This window comes from Elephas maximus, chromosome 23 (assembly GCF_024166365.1).
Source record: "Elephas maximus indicus isolate mEleMax1 chromosome 23, mEleMax1 primary haplotype, whole genome shotgun sequence".
Lineage (NCBI taxonomy): Eukaryota > Metazoa > Chordata > Mammalia > Proboscidea > Elephantidae > Elephas > Elephas maximus.
This window is the reverse complement of record NC_064841.1, coordinates 24,709,889-24,727,897: the sequence shown is the minus strand read 5'-3', so window position 1 is coordinate 24,727,897 and position 18,009 is coordinate 24,709,889. Positions and strand designations below refer to the sequence as shown.

At 36.5% G+C, this 18,009-nt stretch overlaps 1 protein-coding gene across 24 annotated transcripts in view; it reads left to right on the top strand.

Moving 5' to 3' along the window:
- NAALADL2 (N-acetylated alpha-linked acidic dipeptidase like 2) overlaps window positions 1-18,009 on the top strand; it is a 1,621,055-nt gene that overhangs the window by 898,929 nt on the left and 704,117 nt on the right. For all 24 annotated transcript variants that reach the window (XM_049867803.1, XM_049867806.1, XM_049867798.1 and 21 more), the window contains one exon: window positions 14,446-14,719. In XM_049867803.1, coding sequence (XP_049723760.1) covers window positions 14,446-14,719 — 274 coding nt within the window. The remainder of the gene's footprint in view (window positions 1-14,445; window positions 14,720-18,009) is intronic.

Here is an 18,009-nt window from a genome sequence, read left to right as displayed (position 1 = left end):
GATTATGAGGATAAGGAGCTATTTAGATCTCTTTCAGTTAATCTGTTTCTGTGCTAATTTTTTGTAATGAAATATTAAAGAAGTGGGTTTTTCTTTTTCTTGCTCAGAAGGTTCACAAACTCTGAAATTTGGACTATTTGTATGCTTGAAATCGTTAACTTTGATTTTCCTTAGGGTCGCTTTCTGATACATATATAGGTATATATATATAAATGTATATGTATAATATCTTTCTCCCAACCTCAAATCATCTGGCTTTTTATTTTTGCACCCAGATACCCTACTTTGTAACACTCAATATTTTGATTGCTTTTGGGATGCATGCCAGATTGGGTGACTTTATACTCTTCCTAAGAAGCAGTGTAAAACCATTTGCATCAAGTCAATTCCAACTCCTGGTGACCCTGTGTGTAGTATAGTGGAAATCCGAACAGCCTATTATTTAATCTCAACATTTTACACCTTGCTTATGTTAACACTTGAGTTTTTTTTTTTTTTGCAGCACCTTAGCCTAATGCAATATTAAAATAATAATAGGTTTTTTGTTCTTTTTTTTTTTGTGATGACTAGATAAAGGAGTGGGTTGGTGGGTGGGTAGATAAAGGAAACCCTGGTGGTGTAGTGGTTAAGTGCTATGGCTGCTAACCAAAGGGTTGGCAGTTCAAATCCGCCAGGTGCTCCTTGGAAACTCTATGGGGCAGTTCTACTCTGTCCTACAGGGTCGCTATGAGTCGGAATGGACTCGATGGCACTGGGTTTGTTTTGTTTTGTTTTGACCAGATAAAATTACATTTATAAAATACTAGCACAGTGTTTTGAATCCTTATAAGCACAGTGTTTTGAATCCTTATAGTGGATATTAAATACAGAATTCCCAGTCAGTATGCTGTTTCACAAACTAATGAGTAGTTCAGCAAGGAAACACACCTTCATTTGCCAGAGATTGGTTGCTGACTTGCAAGGGAAGGTGAAGGATGTGATATTTCCCTCCTGATTGTTTAATTTCTTACCATTTTGTGTGATAAAATTTCTGCTGGCATTGTGTTCTAATATTAATAGTTCGAAAGCAAAGAAAGTCATTCTCCTAAAAAAAAAAAAGCCTGTTGTCATCAAGCCAATTCCTACTCATAGTGACCATATAAGACAGAGTAGAACTGCCCCATAGAGTTTCTAAGGAGTGCCTGGTGGATTCGAACTTCCAACATTTTGGTTAGCAGCCATAGCATTTAACCATTACCCCATTAGGGTTTTCTTCCATGATACAGAGTCTTTAAATTCCTCACACATGTATAGTACATGATTCACAACATTGCATATCAAGTCAAGTAATAATCTTAGAGAAACTATTGACTTTATGATATGAGAAAAATATCAAGTGACACAGTCTGAGTGTATGCACGTGTTACTGTGTACACATGTAAAGAAATCTCAGTAGGCATGTAGTTAATGTGCTGAACTTTTTCTGTATGATGCTAGTACCTTTCTTTTGCTGCTTTCATTCTCCACTCACTTACAGTAAAGTCTTGGCACTCACCCCGGTACTAGGAATTCTACATGCATCGCTTCCACCAGTTCTGACATCAGTGTTGCTCTGTGGCTCATCCAGGAGCAGGTGTTGAACATTGATATAAACAGAATGTTGTCTACTAAAGCCAAAATCCTCCCAGTTTCAGTCTCCATTGGCCAATGAAACGCTAATGCCAAAGTTACTTCCAAATTCGGGTCTCAGGCATGACACTTCGTTATGCTGCATGCCAAAACTACTGGCTTGTGAAAACCCTTATTTTAAAAATTAAGGCAGAGTAAAACTCTCTGTCAAATAAATTCCTTGTGATTTTAGGTGACACATTATTAGTTTTTGCAGTTTTCTCTGAAATTAGTAAATTGAGACTACATTGCAGCTAATTGTTAAATAACATTCTTATTTTAATACGCCAAACTATTTATAACAGAGCTCTTCACCATATATTCCAATATTTATTTTTTTGGAAAAAATGTCAGAACAACTGTAGAAATTTACAAGAAAATCTAGGTATTTTAATTTTCTAAGGAATTTCACATGATTAATGAATAGAATTTTTGACCAAAACATTTGTATCTATAGTTTTTTTTTTGATGACCACTTATTTATATAACACAATTTAGATTTAAATATTTCATAATTTCAGAACATAGAACCCCTATGACCCTTTTTAAATCATTTTTTGGAATAAGAAAGGTATAAAAAAATATATAGGTAAACTTAAAATACAATTTAAAAAGGCAGCAGAATTAAAAAGTGATCTGAAGAAGATAACTAAAATGGATGTTGATTAGTTTATTATTATTTGGAATATCTATAAAGAAATTGTGTTTCTATCATTTTTTTTATGACCAGTGTTTCTAAAATTGTGTAAAATTACAACTTTATTCTCATCTTTCTTGGATGCATTTTTTATATTAATATATAGTGGTATGTTAAATTACTAAAAGGTTTTCTTATATATCCTTTATCCAGTCAACCCTCACAGTATAACAGATGTGAGTATCTAATCTCTAATTGTTGCTGTTGTTAGGTGCCCTTGAGTCAGTTCTGACTCATAGTGACCCTGTGTGCAACAGAATGAAACACTACTCAGTCCTGTTACATCCCCACAATCTATGCTGTGTTGGAGTTTGTTGTTGCAGCCACAGTGTCAGTCCATTTCACTGAGGGGCTTCCTCTTTTTTCACTGACCTTCCTCTTTACGAAGTATGATGTCCTTCTCCAGAGACTGGTCCCCCCTGATGACTTGTCCAAAGTATGTGAGATGAAGAAGTCTCCCCATCCTCTAAAGAGCATTCAGGCTGTACTTCTTCCAAGACAGATTTGTTCATTCTTCTGGTAGTCCGTGGTATGTTCAGTATTCTTCATTAATGCCATAATTCAAAGGCATCAGTTCCTTGGCCTTCCTTATTCATTGTCCAGCTTTTGAATGCATTATTAGGTGATCGAAAATACCGTGGCTTGGGTCAGGCATTCCTTTGTGCTCAAGGTGACGTCTTTGCTTTTTAGATAGAACCTCAAAGAGGTGTTTTGCAGCAGATCAGCCCAATGTAATATATCATTTGATTTCTTGACTGCTGTTTCTATGGGTATTGATTGTGGATCCAAGCAAAATGAAATCCTTAACAACTTCAATATTTTCCCCATTTATCATAATGTTGCTCACTGGTCCAGTTGTGAGAATTTTTGTTGTTTTTACGTTGAGGTATAATCCATATTGAAGGTTGTAGTCTTTGCTGTTCATCAGTAAGTGTTTCAAGTTCTCTTCACTTTCAGCAAGCAAGGTTGTGTTATCTGCACATCACAGCTTGTCAATGAGTCTTCCTCCAATCCTGATGCCACGTTCTTCTTCGTATAGTCCAGCTTCTCGGATTATTTGCTCAGCATGCATATTGAATAAAAACAAAAATCCGTTGCCATCGAGTCAAATCTGACTCATAGCGACCCTATAGGAGAGAGTAGAACTGCCCCCATAGAGTTTCCAAGGAGCACCTGGTGGATTTGAACTGCCGACCTTTTGGTTAGTAGCTGTAGCACTTAACCACTACACCTATAAGTATGGTAAAAGGATATGACCCTAACATATGTCTTTCCTGATTTTAAACCATGTACTGTCACCTTGTTCTGTTTGAAGGACTACCTCTTGGTCTATGTACAGGTTCCGCATGACCACAATTAAGTGTTCTGTGATTCCCATTCTCTACAGTGTTCTCCAAAGTTTGTTAACGATCCACAGAGTGGAATGCCTTTGTGGATTCAATAAAACATAGGTAAACATCTTTCTGGTATTCTCTGCTTTCAGCCAAGAGATATCTATTATCAGCAATGATGTCCCTTATTCTGTGTCCTCTTCTGAATCTAGCTTGAATTTCTGGCAATTCCCTATTGATTCAATGCTGCAATCATTTTTTAATTATCTTTAGCAGAATTTTACTTGACTGTGATATTAATGATATTGTTCAATAATTTCCACATTCTGCTGGATCACTTATCTTTGGAATGGGCACAAATATGGATCTCTTCCAGTCAATTGCCTAGGAGGCTGTCTTCCATATTTGTTGGCATAAATTAGTGAATGCTTCCAGCATTATATCTGTTTGTTAAAGCATCTCAATTGGCATTCTATCAAGTCCTGGAGCCTTGTTTTTTGCCAGTGCCTTCAGTGTAACTTTCATTTCTTCCTTCAATACCTTTGGTTCTTCACTTTATGCTATCTCCTGAAATGGTAGAATGTTGACCAATTCTTTTTGGTACAGTGACTTTGTGCATTTCTTCTATTTTCTTTTGATGCTTCCTGTATCATTCAATATTTTGCCTGTGTTTGTGTGTGTGTGTTTGTGCCATCAAGTTGATTCCAACTCACAACAACACTATAGGTTACAGTAGAACTGCCCCATAGGGTTTCCAAGGAGCAAGTGGTAGATTCAAACTGCTGAACTTTTGGTTAGCAGCTATACCTCTTAACCACGGTGGCACCAGGGCTCCCCACGGCATCACTAGTAAGATTAAAATGTTTTTGTTTTGATTTTATAATATGTAATTAATATATTTAGTTCAGCTTTCTGTTGTTTTATTTCCCTGTTTTAACATTTTTCATCCTTTTTTTAAAAAATTTTTCTAGGTAGATTTTTTTTTCTTTAATATTGCAGTTTGTCCATGAAATGGTGATTTTAGATCTTTTGATATTTACAGTGGTTACTAATATATTTAAATTTATTTCTACTCTCTTACATTCTGCTTTGCATTTTCCTCATCTACTCATTCTTCTCCTTTAACTAGTATTAAGTACTAATATTTTTCTCCACCTTGGTGATATAAATGACTTTGGAGATCACATGATAGAATTTTGCAGGACAAATGACCTCTTCATTGGAAATATCATTTCATTTTTTCAATGACACAAATGACAACTATACACATGGACTTCAACAGATAGAATACACGGGAATCAAATTGACTACATCTGTGGAAAGAGAGGATAGAAAAGATCCATATCATCAGGCAGGGCTAGACAAGGTGCCGACTGTAGAACAGATCATCAATTGCTCTTATGCAAGTTCAAGTTGAAGCTAACCAAAATTAAACAAGTCCACGAGAGCTAAGGTATGACCTTAAGTATATAGCACTTGAATTTACAGACCATCTCAAGGACAAAGCGGACACATTGAACATTAGTGACTGCAGACTGGACAAGTTGTGGGATGACATCAAGGACATCAAACATGAAGAAAACAAAAGATCATTAAAAAGAGGGAAAGAAAAGACCAAAATGGATGTCAGAAGAGACTCTGAAACTTGCCTTTAAATGTAGAGTAGCTAAAGCAAATGCAAGAAATGATGAAGTAAAAGAGGTAAACAGAAGATTCCAAAGGGCAGCTTGAGAAGACAAAGTAAAATATAATGAAATGTGCAAATACCTGGAGTTAGAAAATCAAAAGGGAAGGACACACTCAGCATTTCTTAGGCTGAAAGGACTGAAGTAAAAATTCAAGTCTCAAATTACAATATTGAAGGATGGAGCCCTGATGGTGAAGTGGTTAAGAGCTCAGGCTACTAACCAAAAGGTCAGCAGTTCCAATCCACCAGACACTGCTTTGAAACTCAGTGGGGCAGTTCTCCTCTGTCCCGTCTTGACTCAATGGCAATGAGGTTTTGTTTTTTTAAGGAGTTAGTATAGGATACACTAGTTTTAAATTTGTATGCATAGAATGTAATTTTAAAACAAAATTAAAAGTTGACATACGAGAAATTTTTTAAAACTCCCATAGTAGTATGAGATTTTAGCAAATCTTTCAATAATTAATAATGATTAAGCAAATAAATGTAAACGAGGGTAAAGGACTCAAATAACAATTTAAGATCTAATGTTTATACATAGTACTAATATTACATGATAAGGAGCCCTGATGGCCTGATGATTAAGCTCTCACCTGCTAACTGAAACATCGGTGGTTAGAACCCACCAGTTGTTCCATGAGAGAAAAGACCAGCAATCTGCTCCTATAAATATTATATCATAGGAAATTCTATGTGAAGTTCTCCTCAGTCTTATAGGCTTGCTATGAGTCAGTATTAACTGAACAGCACACAATATTGTTATATAGGACATAGTGATGGTCCAGTGGTAGAATTCTCACCTTCCATACAGGAGATCCTGATTCATGTCCCTCCTGATGCACCTCTAGCACAGCCGTCACCTGTCAGTGGAGGCCTGCTTGTTGCCATGATGTTGACTAGGCGAAAAGCCTGGTGATCTACTTCAAAAAATCAGCCAATGAAAATCCTATGGATCGCAAAGGTCCAATCTTGTTGTACGTGAGGTCACCACTAGTTGGGGCCATCTAGATGGTAGTGAACAACAACATCATTGATGTATAAAGGAATCAAAGAAAACCTCCATGTATTGGTCCCAAGTTGTTTATTTCTTCTTCTCAAGCTAAGGCCCATTAGCCCAAAGAGCCCACCAGTGCCTCACTCAAATTTATACACATCTAATCATTTTTACTTTTTAGTTGTTAAATTTTTATTGTGCATCAGGTGAAAGTTTACATAGCAAATTAGTTTTCCATTTAATAGTTTGTACCTAAAGTGTTCTGTGACATTGGTTTCATTCCCCACAATGTGTCAGCATTCTCCCCATTTCCATCCTAGGTTCCCCATTTCCTTTCGTCCTGATTTTCTACCCCCTCCTGCCTTCTCATCTTTGCTTTTGGGTGAATTTTGCCCTTTTGATCTTGTATAATTGATTGTTCTAAGGAACATGTTCCTCTCGGGTATTATAGTTTGTTTCTTTTTATAGGCCTGTCTATGGTTTGGCTAAAAGGTGATCCCCCGGAGTGTCTTCAGTTCGAGTTCGGAAGGGTGTTTTAGGGCCATGCTCCTGGGGGTTCCTTCAGTCTCTGTCAGACCAGTAAGCTTGGTCTTTTTTTGTGAGTTTGATTTTTTATTCTACAATTTTTTTCTCGCTCTATCTGGGACCCTCTGTTGTGATCCCAGTCGGAGCTGTCAGTAGTGGTAGCCAGGCACCATCTAGTTCTTCTGGTCTCAGGGTCATGTAGACTGTGATTCATGTAGTCCATTAGTCCTTTAAAGTAATTGCTCCCTTGAGTCTTTGGTTTTCTTAGCTCTCCTTTGCTCCGAATGATAAGAGACCAATAGCTGTATTTTAGATGGCTGCTCTCAAGCTCTTAAGATCCCAGATGCTACTCACCAATGTAGGATGCAGAACTTTGTCTTTATGAACTGTGTTGTGCCACTTGACGTAGAATATCCCCTGAGTCTACGGTCCTTCTTCTTCAAACCAAATCATGCAAGGTGTTTGCTTATGTCTAAGACTGTGGCCCATATGTGCTCTATTGTCTATATAAACATATAAGCAGCACCTACAATTATGTACGTAGAAATATACACCACCAAACCTATAGTTGCTGGTGTGTGTGTGTTCCCTTAGCACCTCTCACACCTCCAATTATTTTTAAAATAACCCAAATAGGCAAATTTATAGCTACTTAGTACTAGCCTGCTTTACAGAACTCACAAAACTGCATCTAACATTTGCTAGTCATAAATAAAATCCTGTAGCTATAAGGACCCAGAGATACTGCTTTCTTTCAGAGCTCTGACCCAGAGACTTCCCACCTTGCTACTGAAGGACACAGTGTAGGCATACTTAAGCCTCCTCCCTTTCTCTTCTCTTCTGCAGAATTTTCATTCTCATTTCCCCTTCTGGTGGCTCCCTGCCTATGCCTATGGAAAACTTCCTGCATGCGGCTGTCAATGCATCTGGTCCCCATAAAAATCTTGTTGTACAATTCTGCTATCTCATGTTCATATCTTTTTTTCCTGAACTTCCTCAAACACGTTGCAACAATGTGATGAAAAATACATATAATTAAAAAAAAAAATACACATTAAGTTGATCATTGTTAGACTATAAGGCAAGTCTCAGCAAATTTCAAAGACTAAACTCTCTCATCATATTGTTGAACAAAAGCTAACAAAAATAGGTACCAAATTTGGAAATTAAAAACCACACCTTTAAATAGTAAAAAAAAAAAAATATGTAGGTCAAAAGATAAATCATTTAGGTATTTAAATGTACAAAATATAACTAAACTGTTTTCTCACTGGATATTTTAGTTTTAAATGCTTATATGAGAAAAAATAAGACACATAAACTGAATAAACTAACTTTGCAGTTGGAAAATAACAATATAAACCTGGAGAAACTAGAATTTTTTAAGAATAAGAGCAAAAATAAAATATAAAAGAAGATTTAAATTGGAGAATCAGCAAAGGAAACATTTTTTGTTTTGTAAGCAATGGACCAGCCTCTATTAAGATTCATTATGAAAATAGCAGAGAAGACATAAACAAAAGACATTAGGAATAGGAGAGTATGCTTACCTACACAGAGGTACATACAGTGAATTTTAAATAGTTAATAAGAGAGTAATATGAAAATCTTACATTAAGAAATTTGAAAGCTTAGATTAAATGAATAAATTCCTATAAAAACATATCTTACCATAACGGATTCAAAGAAGAAATTTTAAAAAATTCTTACAGCATTAAAGACATTGAATCAGCAGTTCACAGTTCTCTCATAAAAAGAACACCAAGTACAGATAACTTTAAAAGTAATTTCTATCTTTCAAAAATTGTCTTATTCAAACTCTCCCAGAGAGTACAGCAAGAGAGAACATTCCGTATATCATTTTGTGAGGTTCATATAACTTCAAACCAACACCAGACAGAAATAATACCTGAAAGGAACATTGTATACCAATTTATCACATAAAAAATTGATGCAAAAATTGTCAACAAAACGTTGAAAAATTCAATCTTATTACAGCTAAAAAAGTATAATATGTTCTACTATGTACAGTTTACCTTAGGAATGAAAGTTTGATTTAATGCTAAAAAAATTAATGTTATTCACTATATTAAGGAAAAGTACCATGTGATTATCTTAATATATCCATCAAAATTTCTGATAAAATTCAATATCCATTCATAAAACATCTCATCAAAGGAGGCAACATATTTAATGCAATATTTAGAATAAAACATGAATGTCTGTGATCAAACTTATTAAATGTTTTTTGGGGGCCTTAGCCTGCACAGTAATCCAAAAAGTAATAAATGTATGAATGTCCAGAAAGGCAGTAATAAAACCTTCATACATGTTTTATGTAGAATACCTACAAAAGGAAGACTAAATAGAATTGATAAGAGAATTTAGAGTTATTTGATAGAACAAATAAATTAATAGTATTTCTCTATGCTATTAATAAGCACATAGATATTTTAATTTTAAAACATATGATTTTTGTTAAAACCAAATAGATATTTGTAATGTGATGGATCACTTATTTATGGCCTTTCTCAGCATGGTCTTGTAACTCCCACCCAAGTGTTTGGGTGGGACTGTGCAGATAAAGTGCTTGTTGTCCACCAAGCAGACCAGACATTTTGCTAATAATACAAATAAGGTGCATGCCACCATTTTGGGTGTGGGACCATGCAAATAAGGTGTATGGAACCCTAATGAGGGAATTGGTCAGTTTTGCAATCCCACTAAGCCCCCATCTTGGAGGCAGAAGGGGGAGATCTGACTGCCACCAAGAAGAAGAGACAGGAGCGGAGTGCATCCTTTGGACCCAAGATTCCCCATGCTGAGAACCTCCTAGACCCAGGAGACAGAGAGAGAGAGAGAGAGAGCTGTAACACAGGAGATGGCAAGATGGTGAGAAGCAGCAGCAATGATGGCAGCAGAGGCAGCAGAACCAGGAGACTGGCAGGAGATGGCTCAATGAGCTTCCTAGCTCATAGAACAAGAAAACTGAGTACCTTTGGGCAGAAGGCTTGGTAACAGAGTAGGATGCCTCTGGGCACTTGTCAGCAGGGCTAGGGTTACTGACCCGTGGAGTGAGAGAATTAAACGCCTTCGGGCCAGTGCTTATTGGCAGAGTAAGGTGCCTCTGGGCACTTATTGGCAGAGCTAAAGAGCTTTGTAACACTTGCCCAAGCAAGGCAGGGGCCAGACCAAGGGGCCAAGGGTAAAAGAGAGGCCTACTGCAGGTACCACTGAAATGAGGCTGTCCTGATCGAAGAACTGTATCCTGAATTGTAACCTGTTATTTCCTGTAACTGCCAGTATGGTCTGTGAGTTCTGTGTGGCCATTGCAATGAATTACTGAACCTAGCAGAGAAGTAGAGAATGCAGTGGGAGGCACGGCTGGTGTCAGACTGGTAAAAAGGTTGGAAGGTCAAGGTAAGTTTGATCTCCACTTCATAGGAATCAGCCTAGGGCTGTTGATCTTGATTCTCCTTCCCCCTTGTGAAGTTAGAGGATGTTGGGCGCCCCTGCTATGCCACTTTTATAGTATTTATAAAGTAAGGAATATTGTTAATTTATAATAAGGATGACATTCCTCATTAAACTGATCTGTACTCTCAATGTAATTCCAACCACGATCGTGGCATGGAAATTGACAAGCTTATTTCAATATTACTGTAGAAAAGACTCATTGGGTTTTTTGGGTAGAAAAGACAGATAAAAAATAGTGAAGATGTTCTTGAAGAAAACCAAGTGGAGGGACTTGCCATTCTGCATATTAACATATATTATAAACTAACATGAAAACAACATATTACTATGGAGAGGGATCAAAAAGACTAATGAAATTAAATAGGGAGCCCAAACACAGACCCATACACATCTGAACACTCATATGTGTCAGAGCTGTCATTGCACATTAGTGGGGAGTATTTGACAGAATATGCTAACACAATTGCTTATTCATATAGAAAAAAGTGAAGCTAAATTCACGCATCACACCACACACATAGACACACACACACGTACACATTCCAAGTAAAGAAAACACCGAAATGTGAAAAACAATTCTTTAAAACTTTTAGAAGAAAAAATTTTTGAGAATAACTTCATGACCTCAGATTTGAAAAGAAATTTTTGAAGAACATCAGAAAAACATGCAAACCATTATATTACATTAAACTTATGTACCTTAAAATGATGAACTTCTGTTATTTATAACTAGATAGGGTAGTACAAACAGTTAGGCACTCTGCTACTAGCCAAAATTTGGTGGTTCGAACCCACCCACAGGCACCTCAGAAGACAGGCCTGGCAATCTGCTTCCAAAATGTCAAAGGCCTGAAAATCCCATGGAGCAGCCCTGCGTGCATGGTGTCAGCATAAGTCAGAATGAACTCGATGGCAACTAATAACAATAATATATTGAAAATGAAAAGAGAAGCCAAAAATTGAAAGAAAATATGCTCCATAGTTATGACCTAAAAAGGATTATCCAGAACACACCAAGCACTGCTATAAATCAGTTAGAAAAAGAAAAATATACCACCGGAAATACCAACAAAACACATGGACAGTCATTGTGTAGAAAAGGAAATAGCTAATTAATACATGAAAAGATCCTCATTAGTAATCAAGGAAATGCAAATTAACACCGCAAGGGGATATAATACTACTTTCGATGGATAGCAAAAATTAAACACACTGACAATGGGACCTCTTAAAATGTTGCTGGTACAAAGAGCTTTGGAAAATGATTTGATCTATCCTGCAACCCAGCTATTGCATTTCTGAGTTAAAAACATAATGAAATACCATTTCAGAACCACCGCATAGGCCAGATGTATACAAGAACATCTCCTACAACCCAATAATACCTTGCCTAGAGAAACTCTCTTGCCCGTCTATCAGGAAACATGATCAAGAATGTTCGGCGCAGCACTGTTTATGATAAGAACTAATTGGAAGCAACTTTAAAATATTTTTCTCAGGAGAATGGATAAACCTGGATGAATCTCAGAAACCTAATACTAAGTGAATAATTAAGCGAAAAAAATATACATATAGAGGGTACTAATTATATAAAGGTCAAAAACACGTAAAACTAAGGAGATGAATTTTTAACAACACATACATATTTATGTATTATATCTATAAAACAAGGCAGTGGGAAACACAAAAATTAGACCAGTGGTTTTCCCTGGAGGGAAAGAGCATCCAGGGGCTTCAGTGATATTGGAGATGTTCTACTTCATAAGCTGGGTTGTTCGTTACATTATTTTTTCATACTATGTTATACATTCTTTATGTGTTCAAATTATTTCATAATGTTAAGTGATGTACGGTCATAATGCATATCCCTTAAGTTGAAATGGAAGTAGAGAATAAAGACATCCTTTTTCTCAGTGATTTTAGCTTAGTACAGAATAACACTTAGAAATTCTCCAGCATTAGAACAAATTCCTGATTCTTCAGTTGAGCCGCTAAAGAAGTATTTGATTTGCCCTTGGGAGCCATGTTGTATCACTTATGCACCTTGAAACATTCACTGTTCTGTTGACTTGTTTATACAGTAAAGCCGTAAAGCACTTTGGAACTGAGAGCAACAAAAGGAACAGTAGATTAAGCATCTTGCACACTCTCTGGTGAATTTATGCTCATCAATTAACTGGGTAGAGGAGCAAACAAAATCTGAGCCAGTACTACAAATTTCTCTTTTCTGTTGCTTATGATCATATATAGGTAAATGTGCATAAAAAGAGTATTTGTCAATACACTTTGTACGTATTTCAAAAGAACACTACTGGTGCATCTTTCTAAATGATGTTCTAATCAAATGGAGTTAAGTTTCATCTTAACTGAGTTATTGGCCATCTCCCAGATAGGACAATCTTAGAACTTTGATAGCAGTAAGAAATGAGTGTCAAGGGTAGGAGATCAGAAAAAGCTAGAAAAGTACAGGGTAGAAGGCAGAGCAGTCTTATATAGATTAAGAAATGGAATTCCAATAAGCTCTTCCATAAAATTTAAGTGGCGCTGATAACCCTAGTGGCTCGGTGGTTAAAAGCTCGACTGCAATCCAAAAGGTTGGCAGTTTGAATCCACCAGACCCTCCTTGAAAACCCTATGGGGCAGTTTTACTCTGTCCTATAGGGTTTTTTTTTTTTTTTTTAATAAGGTTGCTGTGAGTTGAACTTGACTCAACAGCAGTGGATTTTTTTTTTTTTTTTGGAGGTGGGGTGTGATAACTGATCGAACTAGGTTATAAAAAAAGAAAAAGGAATGGGGGTAGCCTTAAAAAGATAGATGAGAACTGGGAAACAGTTTATTATTTCATCTTCCTAGATCGGCCAGCTTTGAAACTTTGTCAACAGACCTAACTTTTGTTTCCAGTGATATTTTTCTACACTACTACTGTGTACCCTTGTTACTCCTTTTCTAAATGTGTTTTGTTTTAGGATGCTAAGGTAAACAGGGTCCTGAAAGAAACAAGTTTGTATGTGTGGGAAAAAGAATTATAATGGATAAAAATAACAATAACATCACAGTAAACATTTAGGTAATATTTTGGATAGCATTAAAATTCTTATAAGAAGAAACACTTTTGCCCCAAAAGGAAGTTGGTGGGGTATATTTTGTCCTTTTTCATTTCAGAGGAAAAAAAAAAAAAAAAACTGTCTAGATTAAATTATTTTTAAATCTCCAGGTCAGATTATGTTCTAGGCCCTATACAAATTTTTGAATAGATTTTGTCTTGTTTCTAGGATGTCATAGCCAAACTGGATTACAGAACAGGTATAGGAATAAATTATAGACTATAGAAAGCACAACACAAAAATTTATTTCATATTGGTATAGCAATCTGTGTTTTGATTTTACCGTGACATACTGATTTTTTTGAATATCACTGTACTCATAGCATCTCATAATTTGACAGGTAATTTATATTCAAAGTGTCTTCTCTGTATTATTTAAAATAGCAATAACTCTAACCAGTCCTTGTTGAGTCGATCCCGGCTCATGGTGACTCCATGTGTGCAGAGTAGAACTGCTCCATAGAGTTTTCAAGACTGTGGCCCTTTCAGAAACAGGTTAACAGGCCTTTTTTCCGAGGTGCCTCTGGCTGGTTTTAAACCACCAACCTTCCAGGTTAGTAGTCAAGCACTTAACTGTTTGTGCCACACATTAATCACATAGCTTTGTACAGAATCGCAGTAACTGCAACACAAAACTGTCTCAATCAGTGTGATAACTGGTTTTAGAACTGAGTTTTAAGTGGATTATGTTGATGTTGATAAAAGGACTAGTTGACATTAATAGCACCTTTTTTTATAGCCCCACAGTGCTGTTTTAGTTCTTTGATTTAAGCACTTATTTCCTTCTGCTTTGATTTAGTGTAATTTCTGTGTACAAGAACATTACCTCGACCAAATTGTAAGCTTCTTGTAGGAGGGTCCTGTTTCATTCATCTTTCAGTATCCCACTGTATCTCTCAATAATTGTTCCTTTACTGAACAGTCATATCTCAAAAGAATAAAGACTTTCTTTTTTTAACATATACTTCTTAAATTTCTTTTAGAAATCTGGTCCAACTGTATAAAAGTGAAGATGACACACAAATTTCAAAGAACCTTAAGACTCAGTGGACTTCTTTGGGCCTAGAAGACATACAGCTTGTAAATTACTCTGTGCTGCTTAATCTGCCAGGCCCTTCTCCTAGCACCGTAACTCTGAGGAGCAGCGGCCAATGCTTTCATCCTAATGGCCAGCCATGTGGCGAAGACGCCAGAAAAGATAGCAGCCAAGATCCGCTCTACTCATACGCAGCCTATTCTGCCAAAGGAACTCTTGAGGTAATCTGACCGTTTGTCTCTGTCATTTACAGCGAAATGGAATTAGAAAACAACAGCTTTCATCTAAATTGAACTAACTGCAAGATGCAACATACGAAAGTAACCATTAAATGTTCACAGTGTGGTAGTGCTGGGAAAGGAGAAGGGAGATTTGAATTGCCTGACCCTTCCTTGTCATGTTTGGAAAGTGAAAACGTGTTAGGAGAATTTAATTCAAAGGTGTTGAATATGTGACTGATTCATTCACATTTTGCTTAGTCCATATAGCACAAGTTCATTTCAATGTAAGGTTTTGAAGAGGCAAGTTCTAATACACTGATATGGATAGAAAGAAGAAACATGCGTGGTTGGTGTTTTTAGATCGTGTAGGCACAGAGGAAATGAGGTAAAAAGTCGATGGGCTTATTCATACGTTCAGATTTGAAACACGTCAGCTGGGTGGCCAGGTGGGATTAATTGTCTACCTTCCCTGGGTGGTGGTTGTTTTGGTGCAGTGGTTTCCTTTTCTTTTTTTTTTTTTAAACCTAGTGGTTAAGTGCACAGCCTCTAGAGTCACCCTGACTAGTTTCAAATCACAGATCCACCACTAACCAGCTGTTACCCATCTAGGGCTGACTTTTCTTCTCTCTGTAAAAGGGTTAATAATAGTTCTAACTTCATAAGGTCATTGTGCTGATTAAATTAGCTAACATATGTAAAACGCAGAAGACAGAGTCCATCCTGTATTAAGGACAATATACCACTTACACGTAACAGTATATAATTGGTTACTAGCTTCCTTTATGGACGCCCTCGTGGTGCAGTGGTTAAGAGCTATGGCTGCTAACCAGAAGGTCAGCAGTTTGAATCCACCAGGCATTCCGTGGAAACCGTATGGGGCAGTTCTACTCTGTCTTCTAGAATCACTATGAGTTGGAATTGACTCGATGGCAATGGGTTTTTTTTTTTTTTTTAACTTCCTTGATATAGACAAGTTTTCTGCTTCAATGTGTGTCATTTTAATAAATACATTTATTGTTTTATAAAACTGTAGATTACCTCATTAAGTATAAATTAAATAATGTGATGTTTGTGATCTCTGCTAATTATTATTATAATTTTTTAAGAAGCTAGCATAATATGTTAGTAACATATAGGAAATTTAAATAACATAAAATTTACCTTTCAGAAATAATATAACAGTGCATGCTTATTCCTGATACTGTTTTATTCTTTTTTGAAAGGGGGCAGCTTTATTGGTGATTCAACATTGCTTCAATTCTTGTGTTATACTCTGACTTTTCACAGAAAGATTACTTATAACCAAGAACTACTTTAATAAGTCTTACCAGTAATTAAAACTTAGTATAGTATGAAATGTCTGCAATATTTCCAGCGTATGACTTCTGTAATTTGGTTTGATTAATATACACTATTCCTGGTAGGCAATGTGGGTAATGCACCTGTGTTTTAATAAAAACAGAGAAAGGCAGCCAGCCTCTTTCCTTGGCTCAGAAGCTTTGGTGTGAAGCCAAGAGTCTAAAGTTACCCCATATATTTCTCTCAAACTTCTAGTCATGCATAAACCCCACTCATTTCCAGCCTCCTCTCTATCCCAATTGGCTCTCGTCCAGCAAGATAATCTCCTCCCTGAGTCAAAATCATGTCTAAAACAGAGCAGTAACAACAGAAACACCAATAGCTTGAGTGGATCCTTGGAACCATCCCCACCTACCTGAGTTTTCAACCTCCTCTGGTGAACATTCATTATTCCTTGGCTGAGGTGATATGAAAAGCTATGAAACTACGTGTGTCTCTGTTTCCTCAGCATGGCCCTCTTTAATTATCTGCTGTTCCCATTGGATTGGAGGTAGAATGATTGAATACATTTCACAGATATGAGTCCACTACAAAAAAAAAAAAATGCCTCTGCATTTTCATGCCGCAGCAATCCAGTTAATGTACAGATCAAGAAAGATACTTCTTTTCGTAGCTACCCTTGGTTTCCCAAGTCCCTTATAGGAGGATATAGTTACCGATCTGCTGTTTAAGATGGAGGGTCACTGGATCCGGAAACCTGAATTCATATACTGCTGTTTATGCCTGGGGCTTACCTCATAATAATGAGAGTGGTGGGAGGGGCTGTTCACTGAAATCTATTTGCTTTGGTTTAAAAGGAATATTCACAGACATAATCATTGTAGGCTCTTGGTTTGTGAGTCATACCCACCACCAGCACGCCCACATCCTCAGGGAAGTGGTGTGTGTATGTGGGTGGTAGGCAAAGTCAATGACAAGGTAGTTTGGAAGAATCTGTTTGGCTCCATCTTTCTAATATTGGGCAAATCCACTTTCCCACAATGTTTGTGCAGATGTTGAGATATGGAGTATTATGTATTAGTGTGTGTGTGCTTCCTTATCAGAGCCAAAAAAATATTAGTTACCCCTTTCTCCTAACAGATTGCTGCTCTGAGACATGTGATATTCACCTTTTATTTACTTCATCCTCCCATACTTCTACAATTAGGCAACTACACGGTCAAGTGTTCCGTGTTCAAGCAGTGTTTAGTAATAGAAGTTCACCTGTAAAGGGTCCATTGTTAGGCTCCTTCACACACTACTGTAACATCATTTTTTGAATGTACATTAAGCCATTACTTAAAACAATGTCAAAGTTAGATTTTTTTTAAGGAAAAGATAAATATGTGAAAATAAAAAATTCTATGGCTGCATGCTTCTTACTTTAAGGACTGAGCCCACTTCCAGGCAGATTGTAGATAGATACACTGTGATTATGAGTAAGAATATAAAAATTGAAATATATTCAGGCCCAAATTATATTTAAAAGTTTAGCATTTATTGTTTATAGAGCCCAAGTTTATCACTCCTTAGTTCAGCTTCAGCTCCATTTTTATCCTTTTCATATCATCAGAGTTTAGAAACTGGAAATCTGAATTCTAAGGATACTGATGGCTCACTCTCTCTCTCTCTCATTCTCTCTTTTCTACTCATTAGAATAAGAAACTGTAGGGAATAAGTAATTATTATATGTATTCCTAGTAAATGTTCAATACCCATGTTTTCAGATCCCTTGATATGAAATATTTGCTCTACTTAACCAAATACAATCATGTGTCCTTCCTACCTTCCTCTTCTTTTTCTATTCTTTTCCTGTTTTTCATGTTAAAAAGAGCACAATAAATATTTGAATTAAATGTTTCCTGAAAACAATATATTTAACTTTTCAAACTCTGTATGTGTGTATAAATATGGCCCTTGTGGTGTAGTGGTGAAGTGCTACGGCTGCTAAC